Raw genomic sequence first — 12,808 nt, 5'->3', positions numbered from 1 at the left:
GACCATGGAACTCCCTACCCTTGTGAGAACCACTTGGCCTCCTCATTGATTTTTTGGATGCTTTGAAGCTTTCTTGATTTGCAGTGTGTTCAACATGAGATGCTGGTTTTTCCTTCTTTCTATGAGTATTTGCCCCTGTACTGTTTCTCAGTAGTTTAGCGAGTGTGTGTGTGCAGTAAACCCCCATAAAGGACTTTGTTAGGTCTGAAAGATAGGGATGTGCACAAATCATTTTTTAAATTCAATTTATGCCCAAAACAAATAACCCCTGATTTGTTTTGTATCCAAATCTACCACCTCCAAATCACCCCAGATTCAATTTGTATTTGCTTTGATTAGGATTGGGACCACTTAACAAGGTCCTAGGGGCACCAAATCTGGGTGGTAGGTAGGTCCCCATGGGTGCCACCTACCACCCAAATTTCAAGGCAGTGGGACACTTGATTGATTTTTAATGAGTTTTTTAAAAGTTTGTACTGATTTTGAACATTTCCACCATAGGAAACAATGGGGATTCGAATTTACCATATCCTAACCCTAACACGGACCCCCAACTTTCATTTAAAAAAAAAAAAAAGCTAAGCTCTAGCCCTTGTAGAAGTGGAGTTATAGAGCAAAATGTGCAGTCATTATTTTTCAAGTGTTTGGATTCTTTGGTGTATAATAACTTTACCTCATATTATTTATTATTATTATTATTATCTTGTTTACACAGTCAGACATGTGTTATTGACTGGTTTGTTTTATCCAGACATTGAGTCCTTCCCAAGGACCTGGGATGCCAGAATTTTATTGTCAATTGTTATAGATATCGTCGCAGAATATAGGCTGTTCCCAGTAAAGCTGCTTTTTGTAATTGGCTGATGGTGATTTCTGTGACCTCTATGGTGTTGAGGTGCTCTTCAAGGTCTTTTGGAACTGCACCCAGGGCGCCAATTACCACTGGGATTATTTTGGTCTTTTTCTGCCACAGCCTTTCAATTTCAGTTTGGAGATCTTTGTATTTGGTGATTTTTTTCTATTTCTTTTTCTTCTATTCTGCTATCCCCTGGTATTGCTATGTCGATTATTTTGACTTGTTTTTCTTTCTTCTCGACTACAGTTATATCTGATGTATTGTGTGGCAGATGTTTGTCTGTTTGTAGTCGGAAGTCCCATAATATTTTTACATCTTCATTTTCTTCAACTTTTTCAATTTTATGGTCCCACCAATTTTTGGCTACAGGTAGCTTGTATTTTTTGCAGATGTTCCAGTGTATCATCCCTGCTACCTTGTCATGCCTTTGTTTGTAGTCAGTCTGTGCGATCTTTTTACAACAGCTGATTAGGTGGTCCACTGTTTCATCTGCTTCTTTACAAAGGCGGCACTTGCTGTTTGTTGTGGATTTTTTTGACTTTTGCTCTTATTGCATTTGTTCTTAGTGCCTGTTCTTGTGCAGCCAGTATTAAACCCTCTGTCTCTTTCTTCAAGTTGCCATTCTTAAGCCATTGCCAGGTCTTGGTGATGTCTGATTTTCCACTTATATTGTGAAAATATTGACCATGCAGGGGCTTATTTCTCCATTTTTCTGCTCGGTTCTTGACTTGTTCTTTCTTGTAGGCCTGCTTTGTTTCATTGGTGTTGAATAGTTTCACATTATTGACCATTTGAAGTGCATCTTCTTCACTGTCCTTGATATATTCTTCAAGGCCTCTTTTCTCCTCCTCTACTGTTTGATGGACTTGCAGCATTCCTCTTCCACCTGAGCTGTGAGGGAGGTATAGCCTATTTACATCACTGCGGGGGTGCAGAGCATGATTGATGGTCATTATTTTCCTGGTCTTACGATCCAGCGTCTCTAGCTCTGCCTGGGTCCAGTCTATTATTCCTGCAGTGTATCTGATAACAGGTATAGCCCAGGTGTTTATGGCTTGTATGGTGTTCCCACCATTGAGTTTGGACTTGAGGATTTTTCTAACTCTCCTGATGTATTCACTTCCCATTTTTCTTTTAACTTCAGTGCGTGCGATGTTATCAGCCTGGAGAATGCCCAAGTATTTGTAATGTTCTTTCTCTTCCAGGTTCTTGATCTTGCTTCCATTGGGCAGTTCTATTCCTTCTGTTTTTGTTATTTTCCCTCTGTTCATTATTAATGCAGCACACTTGTCTAGTCCAAACTCCATTGCTATATCGCTACTGAATATACGGACAGTGTTTAGCAGTGATTCGATTTCTGACTGGGACTTTCCATACAACTTCAGATCGTCCATGTACAGCAGATGGTTGATTTTACTTGATGTTTTAGATGTTTGGTATCCAAGGCCTGTTTTGTTTAGTATTTGTGAAAGTGGGGTCATGGCGATTACAAACAACAGAGGGGATAGTGAGTCCCCTTGCAAAATTCCTGTTCTAATGCTAACCTGTCCAAGTGTCTCGCCATTGATTGTTAACTGTGTACTCCACATGCTCATTGCTTTTTAAATAAATATCTGAATGTTTTTGCTGACACCAGTTGTTTCTAAACATTTTAGTATCCATGTATGAGGCTATGAGTCGAAGGCCTTCTTGTAGTCAATCCATGCAACACTTAGATTTGTTTTTCTTCTCTTGCAGTTTTCTAAAATCATTTTGTCAATCAGCAGCTGGTCTTTTGTGCCTCTGGTGTTTGGGCAATTTCCTTTCTGTTCAACTGGAAGCTGTTTGTTAGTTAATAAGTGTTGCATCACTTCATCTGCTATTATTCCAGTTAATAATTTGAACATGTTTGGTAGGCAGGTTATCGGTCTATAATTACTTGGAACTGCACCTTTTGCTGGGTCTTTCATTATGAGATGAGTTTTCCCAGTTGCTAGCCATTGTTCAATATCACCTCCTTGCAAAATGTGATTGAACTGTTTTGATAGTTGTTTATTAAGGCTTTTATTATGAAGGCTATTATTATTATTATTATTATTTTACATTTACATCCCGCTCTTCCTCCAAGGAGCCCAGAGCAGTGTACTACATACTTGAGTTTCTCTTTCACAACAACCCTGTGAAGTAGGTTAGGCTGAGAGAGAAGTGACTGGCCCAGAGTCACCCAGCTAGTTCCATGGCTGAATGGGGATTTGAACTCAGGTCTCCCCGGTCCTAGTCCAGCACTCTAACCACTACACCACGCTGGCTCTATGAATCCCCTATGAAGATTCATTGCACACCTTCATTTCTTCTGTTCATTTTGACTGTCACTGGACATTTTGACTGTCAATGGACAGTGCCAACTGTCAGCTGACATTCTCCAACTACACCCCACCTCTGCAAGGCAGTGGGGTACTCATTTTAATTTTGAGGAATATTGAAATGTTTAGATTCTTTGGTATCTAATAACCTTTCTTCATAATGAATCCTTATGAGGATTCATTATACGCCTTCATTTCTTCTGTTCATTTTGACTATTATTGGACAGTGCCAACTGCCATGTGTCAACTACACACACACACACACACACACACACACACACAGGGGTACTCAGTTTAAGTATTTTTAAAGTATTTTTAAGTGTTTAGATTCTTTGGTGTCTTCATTACACACCTTCATTTCTTCTGTTCATTTTGACCCCACTGCTTTGCAGGTGGGGGTGGGGAATTAGTGGCAACCCATGTTCCAACTACCCTGCAACCCATAAACCACTGGGTACTCAGTTTATATTTTAGGAATTTTTGAATTGATTAGACTCTTTGGTGCTTAAAGAATCCTCATAGGGATTCATTGAGGGAAAGTTATTATACACCAAAGAATCCAAACACTTGAAAAATAGTGACCACACATTTTGCTCCATAACTCCACTTCTACAAGAGCTAGAGCTTAGCTTTTTTTTTTTTTTAATGAAAGCTGGGAATCTGAGGGAATTAATAGGAGGGATCTGAATCTCAAATAGATTCAAATCGAATCAGGAGCGATTCAATTTGTACCTGACTCTAGCCAATGGACCACAGGGGTGATTTGTTTTGTCTCCAAATCACCCAAATGAGCTAGATTTGGGTACAAATCAATTTGTACCTGAATAAATTTGCACATCCCTACTGAAAGATGAAGTAAAAATATCTATCAATAAAATTAATGCTACAAAGCATAGAAAATGTTTTGGAAGTGGGGAGTAGTATTCTGTTTCCATCAGATTTTCTTCTTGATGAAGGCCTCTGAAAATGTACTGAAAATACAAAATTTGTAAATGAGTCATCATCCACCTGTAATCACTGAAGAATCAAAGGTCAAGCCAACAGAATTTGGAGACAAAATGTCTGAGCATGCAGAATATACACATTTTCCTCTTCAATCACAAGAATTATACTGGAATGAATCTACAATTCTTTGTTAGAGCTCCAGGATCTGAAGCACTGTACAGATTCTTATGAAAAGCAGGAAACAGGAAATGACAAAGGATGTTGATTTACTTCTATACACTACAAAAGCCAAATCTCTCTCCCCACAATGTTTTTGTTTAAACTATTCTCTTGCTTTAAACAACCACCCACCCACCCCCACGCACTGAGAGACAGTCTTGAAGAGAGATGAATTTTGTGGTTCTGGGAAAAGTGAATGCATGTGAAGAAGACAAATTGAATGGTATGCTCCCTAACCATGGAATTTCAAATCAATTTTCTTAGGATAAATTTGATTAAGAAATCTTGTCATTACCATCTTTGTCTCTCTAAGTAAAGGGGGAAAAACACACACATTACGCTTCCTATATTTGCACTGAAGTAATGAGTCAACATTCCCCTATCACTGGCTGACTTATTTTAACAGTAAACAGGGAGCTCCCTAAGAAAGCCAAGTATTCAGCATCTTTGCACCCCAAATAACCTTTTGGACCCCCAATAGATTCTCAGTTGACCTATTCTCCAAACAAAGCAGAAATAAATATTTAGTAAGCTCTGGAATTGTGCAAATATTTTGTAAATAAATCATGACTGCCTGGTGCCCAGTATGTGGAGAAAAACAAACACTCAGTTTCTAGAGTTCCACCCCTTTCCTCACTTCAGCAAAAAGAAAAAAACGTGGCTACCCCTTCTTCCTCTTCTGTCACCCTACTCAAGACTCTAGAAGAAAGGGTATTTTAATTTATCCCTCCTATATAGGCACATTTGAGGGAGAGTGCAGAGCCCAGAGGCAAAAACACAAAACTTCAGACTCTCATCTTAGTCACCTCTTCCAAAAGAAGAGGAATTATCCAATACAGACAGAAGGGATTCTCATTCAATCTTAACCCAGCTGATCAAACACAATTTTATAATTCACTAGCATCTTGGAAATACTGTGGTGGAGAGACAAAAGAGTGACTGCCTAGCCTACTCACATCCCCTCTCACACAGGAAGGCGCAGTACTGGCAAAAAAAAATAAAAAATGGTGGAGCGAGAGCAAAGCCGTTTTCTGCCCTACTGCCCTACAACGCCAATAAAAAGGAATTTCCAATGAAGGGAGCAAGATTTCACACGCGCCACATCTCTACTATTTCTACCACCCGACTGGCATCACAAGTGGCACACAAGAAGTTGCAGCATACTACACTCCAATGAAAAGGAATGGGTAGAAGAATGTGTTACTATACCCAGTGAAGAGGAATGAGTAGGAGGTATTTTCTATCCTGTTCCCTTCTGGACATGACAAAAAGGAAAGACATTTCACAACTTTTCACTGAAGAGTGGGGGCGGGGGGGGGGGGAGACACACACAGGTATAACCCGATGTCATCGCTATCTACGTCCTCAGCGTACAGAATACAAAGTACAAAGGAATAAGCAGTGTCTTCTTTCTAAACAAATAAAGGATACATGATGATATCAGTATTTTTAAAATTCGGGTCTTTCCCTCTGCAACCCAACTCGTCTCCCCTCCCCCGCCTTGTTAATTGGACTGTTTTTACTGTGGCCCGTTTAAGGCACACACAGATCACATTCATACAGTGCACACACATGTTGTTAACAGCCCAGAGTGTGTACACACACAATCACACACCCTCTTCTCCACACTGCATCGAGGAAACGGGGTTTATGCCTCACTTAACTTAAGGGGAGATGGTCAAAAAGAGAGTAAGTGGGGGAGAGCTGGGGAAATCGCACCAGTAGCACCGGTGGGTCGCACGAGATGTATTTGCATCCATGGAGTGCCAAGGTGGTGGTGGCAATTTCCTACCCCGATCCTCCTCGAGTTAAAGAGATTTCAGGCGTCTTGGTCTTTCCTCGTGTGCGTGCGAGTGAGAGAGATCGAGAGAGAGAGCGCGAGCGGGGAATTCCACGTCTAGGGGGCTCCACAGCGTGAAGGGATTTCACCCCACCACCACGTCTGGCCGCTACCCTGGGGCGGGGGGGGGAGCAACACGAAGCGAACGAATACAGTGTCATTCACACGTTCGCTCACCAATACAGCCGCCTCAAGAAGCAGCTCTCTCTCACACACACTTTCACCCCCCACCCTCTATCCGTCCAGGCTACTTCTCCGTCCATCCAGACAAAGATCAACTGTAGGGAAAGACAGCCCGCCCGCCCATCCATCCTGCCACCCAGTTCTCACCTGCAAGACACGGACACCTCCACCTTGGTAGCCGGGATGCTGGCGCTGAGCGGGTTAAAATCCCCCACGGTCGCCATATTCCCGTATCTGTCCAGATTGGACAGCTGCCCCAACAATTTGTCCGGACCGAACATGGGGCAAAGGCGGGGTAAAGGCGTAGGAAATCTTAAGCAAGAGGTGGTGCTAACGCAATTTCCCGGGCGGACTGCGCTGCCGCGGGGCGGAGGGCAAGAGGGAGGAAAGGAGGGAGGGACTGGAAGGACGGGGCAGCGCCGAGGAAGCTGGCGGGCGAGGAACGCCGACAACGGACTGATTGAGAAGGGACCCGAGGCGAGGAGGCGCGTGTGTGGTGGGGGAGTGTGACGTCACCGCCAGCAGGGAGTCGCGCGTGACCCCCGCCCCCCTCCGGGACCCCCTGAGAGTGGCCAGGCGAAAGGGGCTCCAGTCTCAATAACGGTTCCCAGGAGTGGGCGCCCGGCACGGAGGCTCGCCTCGCCCTGCAGTGCTTCCTGGCGGGAGGAGGTCAGGAGGGGTTCCCGGAAAGTTCCTGTTTGTGTTTCTCGCGCCTGGCACGAGCCAGCCGGAGAGAGCGAGAGAGAGGACGTTACATGTCCTGAGGGGGAAGGCGAGGGGGCGTTTACGATTTCGTCGGGTTACTCCAGGATTACTTTCAGGCGCGTGCGTGCGCCCGCGCGCGCTCTTTAATGTGCTTCGACTGTGGCCTGACTCGTTCGTTTGTTCACCAGAACTTCTTCCGCACGCTCGAACCCCCTTTCACTGGAGAGAGACGAGGGAACCCTGGAAGTGGGTGTGCGCCGCAAAAAAGCGAGCCTTGCCTACTTCTTCAGAGGAATCCTTTGAGTTGGAGGGGAAATGCCAATCCGAGCTCGTCATGGCGAACACTGAACCAGCGCGGTGCTTGTTGTGGATTAGTTGAAACAGAATGGTGGTGGGCTGGGGCGAGAGCAGAGTCAAAGCGCGTGACCAAGGCGAGGACTTGCCGCTCTCCTTCCCCAGCCTCCTCCGGGACCTGTGTGTGTTGCGTCTCGGCAGCCTAGCTAGCCCCACGAGGACAGATGCAAAGGCATCCAGTGTGGTAATTGGGTCTTCCAGATGCGTCAACGCGGGCGTCTAAAGATGCCTGCACACTCGTGTTTCACTTCCACACGTTACGCTTTTGCAGTGGATAACACAGGATCGTCCTGGAAGTGCAGCGCTAATCGGCGAGTGGCTGGCTACCGATTTCCCACTCGCCGACTGTGTTGAAGCCAACGGCACAAAAAGAGAATACCCATTTCAAGTGATAGACTTCTAGAGTTCCTATTATAGTATAAACGACATATGAAAATCGTCGTGCGCTCTATAGGGGAAGTTATGTGGTCTTCCTCTTCGGGAGTGCTGGCATTAGGAATCTCCCCGCCCCGCCCGGCAATAAAACGCATACAAGTAGCCTAAAACGTGGAGGGATGATCACTTTCCCCTTACAGGAGGAGTAGCCACTTCCCATAAATCTTCCCACATAATCTACATAAAGTACATTCCCTTAAAGTCTATCAATAGCACGGGGCTGTAAGGGAAATTTTATTACGTTATCTACTATTATTACTGAATTAGTGATTTAATTCATCATTACTTCCCAACTAACACTCGGGAATTTCTCCTGCATGCAGTACATACACAAGTGTGTTTGCAAAGAGAATGAAACTTTAGCAGAGCGTAAGAATTCCAACGCGTTTGATTAGGCAAAGGAGCGGCAAGAGCTGGCTTGCTCACCACTGGGAGGGACGGGAGCATTGAGGGCGGAATTCCTCCACGGGGTGCCAAAGACAGAAAAAGCTGCACGATTTGATTTCCCGAAAACGTTGGGGTAGAGCCAGAGGGATGGGAAGGAGGTCACTGGTTTTAGCACATACGCAGCCAGCATTCATTCAGGGAACAGCACTTGTTGGAAAACATGCGGCTCTGCCAAAGTTGCTCCCGCATCTACGCAGTTTCTGGCGTTCGTGGGGCCGGGGGCAGCGGAGAGAGGAAAGCTCTCCCCTTCATGAAAGCTAACCACTCCAATTCGAAGCTCTCCCTTTCATGAAAGTTAACAACTCCAAACTCTGCTGAGGTTAATGAGGCCATTTTCGCAAGAGATCCTTACACGAGTTGTTGCTTTAGATCTTCTTTACTGAGCTGTTCGAGAGTGATAATAATTTACAGCAAGAATGCCATTAACAGATTAATCAATCAATCTTTATTACAGTCATAGACAAGCATAACGTATATGGGTGATTACATGTTAAAAGTGAGAGTATATAAAAAGGATTACATATAAAATAGTGCATATTAATACTAAAAAGAGGAGATAATACACCAAAAGCATGAGGGCCTAAAAGCCTGAGAAATAGTAAAAGTCATAAAAACATAAAAATGTAGGAACGGCATAAAAGTGGGAGCATAAAAATGGATGTAATAAAGTTAAAAGACATGAGAAGACAGAAATATATAAAAGCCTGAGTAATAAAAGTGGAAAACAGCCAGATTAAAGTTTATAAGGAACAGTTAATTTAAAAAAAAAAAAAAGGTGCGTGAGCAATTGCAGGACCTGCCCAGAGTCACTGAGAGTCAGATTAAAGCTGATAGGACTCACTGCCTTTCATCCACCGACAAATGCTGATCGCAGCTGCACAGTACCTATTATTATTATTATTATTATTATTATTATTATTATTATTAATTCAATTTCTATACTGCCCTTCCAAAAATGGCTCAGGGCGGTTTACAAAGAGAAATAAAGCAAATAAGATGGCTCCCTGTCCCCAAGGGGCTCACATTCTAAAAAGAAACATAGAACACACACCAGCAACAGTCGCTGGAAGTACTGTGCTGGGGGTGGATAGGGCAAGTTACTCTCCCCCTGCTAAATAAAGAGAATCACCACGGTAAAAGGTGCCTCTTTGCCCAGTTGTCCAGTTACCTACCTGGCGATGCTATATGTGATGGCAGACTTAGAGTCAGAGAGTAGCAAGGAACTGTATAATTGGCTCGGATGACCTGGATACTTGCTTAGCAATGGAAGGATGAGGGAAGCGCGAATGCCTCTATAGAACAAGCAGTAGAGGAGAACATGCACAGTAGTTTCGATCTGCCCTAGGCCACAGGGGCATAGTCGCTCTGCAAATGGGGTCCTAGTATAATGGCCTTCTAGCACTGCTGAAGGGAGGCCATGACAGCGAGCCAAAGTGAACGCCATTCTGTGCTTTGGAACCTCCTGTTGGGTGAGGTATGCTGCTAGAGAAGCAGAATAACTAAGCCTGTCACTGATATGAAATTTTGAGACATTGCTGAGATCGGTTTGGTGCTCAATGTCTATAATGCGCTGCTTGATGGTTGCTTTTGCCTGATCTTGGCCCATGCTGAGCAAGGTAAAGGGGGAAAGGCCCAGAGTAGCTATTTTTGTCTCAATTGCCTGAATCCAGCTAGACTGGCAATCATTGTGTAGGGTTAGTGCGGCATGTCCAATTGGGCAAAAGGATAGTCTGAGCCAATAACAGAGAATGGCCACCCGCACTCTGGGTGTTGTTCATTACTCAGAACAAAGGGCAGTAGATGCAAATAATAATAAGATTGTGTAAAATTCTTTTTTTTTTTTTTGCTTTAAATTTTTTATTGATTTTAGCAATATCTTAAGAATCTCATTAAAACATTAAACAAAACATCAAACATTAAACAAAATTGACTTCCAGCTCACCAATCCGCGCGAATATTTAACTATACAATTAACCCTTGCTATAATAATTCAAAACATCTGCCTTACCCAACTCAATTTTAGTCTACTCAACCTGCTAATATTGCTAAATTTCAAACCCTGTTGAAAAACCAATATTAGGAAAATAGTTCTTTAAGTACAGTAAAAATGGTTTCCAATCTTCTGTAAAACCTTCCAAATTTTGATCTCTTATCAGTACTGTAAGTTTTGCCATCTCTGCGTATTCCAAAATTTTTATCAGCCAATCTTCTTTTGAGGGCAGTTCATTGTCCTTCCATTTCTGTGTGTATACTATTCTGGCCGCCGTGGTTTCATACATGAAGAATATTAAATTTCTTGTGGCGAACTCTCCTTGTGTTATTCCCAGCAGGAAGGATTCTGGGCTCTTAGGAAATGTTATTTTTTAAAAAAAATTTAACTCATTATATATCATGTCCCAAAAAGCCTTTGCCTTCCTACAAGACCACCACATATGAAAAAAAGTTCCTTCACAATGTCCACATTTCCAACATTTGTTTGAAACATTTTTATACATTATCGCCAGTTTTTTAGGTGTCAAATACCACCTGTACATCATCTTATAATAATTTTCTTTTAAAGTATAACATGCAGTGAACTTTAAGTCAGTTTTCCATAATTTTTCCCAAGCTGCCATATCTATATTATAACCCACATCTTGAGCCCATTTTATCACAGACGTTTTAACCACTTCATCTCTTGTCTCCTCCAAAAGCAACAGCTTATACATCTTAGACACTAATTTTTCATCATTTTCACATAGCTCCTTCTCAAATCTCGACATTTGATCCTCAAATCCAAGTTTGACATCCTTCTTAAAAACTTCATTTAACTGATGGTACTGAAACCAATTACTAACGAAATTTTGTACTTCAATTAGATTTTTCAACTTACAGCCTTTTTCTTGAAAAAACAACAGATCCCTATAGGTACCCCATTGCGGTTGCATATTTGTCTCTTTACGTACTAAAGCTTCAATCGGGGATAACCATAACGTAGTTTTAGGTTCCAGCCATTTTTTATATTTTACCCACACTCTCATTAGACTCCTTCTTACATAGTGATTCAAAAAATCTTTATGTATTTTACTTTTGTCATACTACAAATATGAATGCCATCCGAACCTTCTATCAAATCCTTCCAAATCAAGTAATCTAGGATTTCTTAGTGTTATCCATTCTTTTAACCACGTCAAACAAACAGCATCAAAATACAACCTTAAGTCTGGCAGGGTAAGACAAGATTGTGTAAAATTCAAAAGATAATTTTTAGTGCCATATGTGAAGTCATCTGGAGACCTTCATCAACTAGAACACACTTTCATTTTCAAAATGGCTTTCTACTGCTCTCTGTGCCACATTAGCATGCTGATATCATGAGAGAAACTCAGTGGTCCTAATTGAAGATATGGTTTAGCTGGAGGCTGTACTCAGGGTACAGCAAAAGCCCCACTACCCCGACAGTGTCAAGGTGGTTGTTGTTGATTTATATCTATACACCACACTTCCTCCTAAGACCCCAGGGCAGTTAACAAGCTAAAAACAGTTTAACAAAAACAGAACAAATACAGCTAATAATTTTAAAAGAGCAAGGGAGAGCTCACTGGCCAAAAGCCTAAATAAGTTGTTCTCGTAAGAACTAATCTGCCTACTTTCCTTTCACTATCTCTACAACTGGACTAAATTTGGTTCAAATTGAGGTCCACAAATTAGACCTCTTACACCTCAAATGTTCACACATCTGCCATCTTGGGTTGGGTGGATGACATCATTAGTCTGTACAGCTGTAGCAAATTTGGTTCAAACTGCTTAGGGGGAACACAAGTTAGCCCACTTGTGCCTCAAAAGTGTATGTGTCCACCATCTTTAATTGGGGTGGATGACATTATCACAAACTACGCCACTGAGCTGTCTCTGTGTGTCACTGCAAATGTCCACGCATCTGCCATATTGGATCAAGTGGATGACATCATCACAAACTACACCATTGGGCATCCCTATGTGTCCCTGCAGCTGTAGCAAATTTGGTTCAAATCAGTTAAGTGGTTCACCAGTTAGCCCATTTGCACCTCAAAAGTTCACACATCTACCATCTTGAATTGTGGATGACATCATCACAAATGACACCATTGAGGTGTCCCTGTGTGTCACTCACTACAACTGTACCTAATTTGGTTCAAATCAGTTAGACAGTCCACAAGTTTGTGCACTTGCACCTCAAATGTTCACATTTCTGCCATATTGGATTGGGGTGGATGACATCATTGGGGTGAATGACATCATCACAAACGACACCATTGGGGTATTCCTATGTGTCCCTACAGTTGCAGCAAATTAGGTTCAAATCGGTTAGGCTGTTCACAAGTTAGCCCACTTGTACCTCAAAAGTTTATGCATCCGCCATCTTGAATTGGGGTGGATGACATCATCACAAACTATGCTGTTGATGTGTCCCTATGTGTCCCTGAAACTGTACCTGATTTGGTTCATATTGGTCCAGGAGTT

The 12,808-nt window shown here is 42.6% G+C and overlaps 1 protein-coding gene across 5 annotated transcripts in view; it reads right to left on the bottom strand.

The window, feature by feature from the left end:
* The window catches only part of CPNE8 (copine 8), a 116,759-nt gene extending 109,545 nt beyond the window's left edge, over window positions 1–7,214 (bottom strand). The window contains exon 1 of one of the 5 annotated variants that reach the window (XR_008308320.1): window positions 6,533–7,212. Coding sequence is in view for 3 of the 5 variants with exons in the window: in XM_053254740.1 (XP_053110715.1) it covers window positions 6,533–6,666 (134 nt within the window). In the remaining 2 variants the exon portion in view is untranslated. Of the gene's footprint in view, window positions 1–6,081; window positions 6,157–6,532 lie in introns of those variants that run through there. The other 4 variants (XR_008308319.1, XM_053254740.1, XM_053254736.1 and 1 more) reach the window with 4 other exon arrangements.
* Window positions 7,215–12,808: the final 5,594 nt, after the last annotated feature.

Source organism: Hemicordylus capensis, chromosome 5, assembly GCF_027244095.1.
Source record: "Hemicordylus capensis ecotype Gifberg chromosome 5, rHemCap1.1.pri, whole genome shotgun sequence".
In the NCBI taxonomy this organism is placed as follows: domain Eukaryota; kingdom Metazoa; phylum Chordata; class Lepidosauria; order Squamata; family Cordylidae; genus Hemicordylus; species Hemicordylus capensis.
Note: the sequence above shows the minus strand (reverse complement) of the source record. Positions and strands in the feature narration are given on the sequence as shown.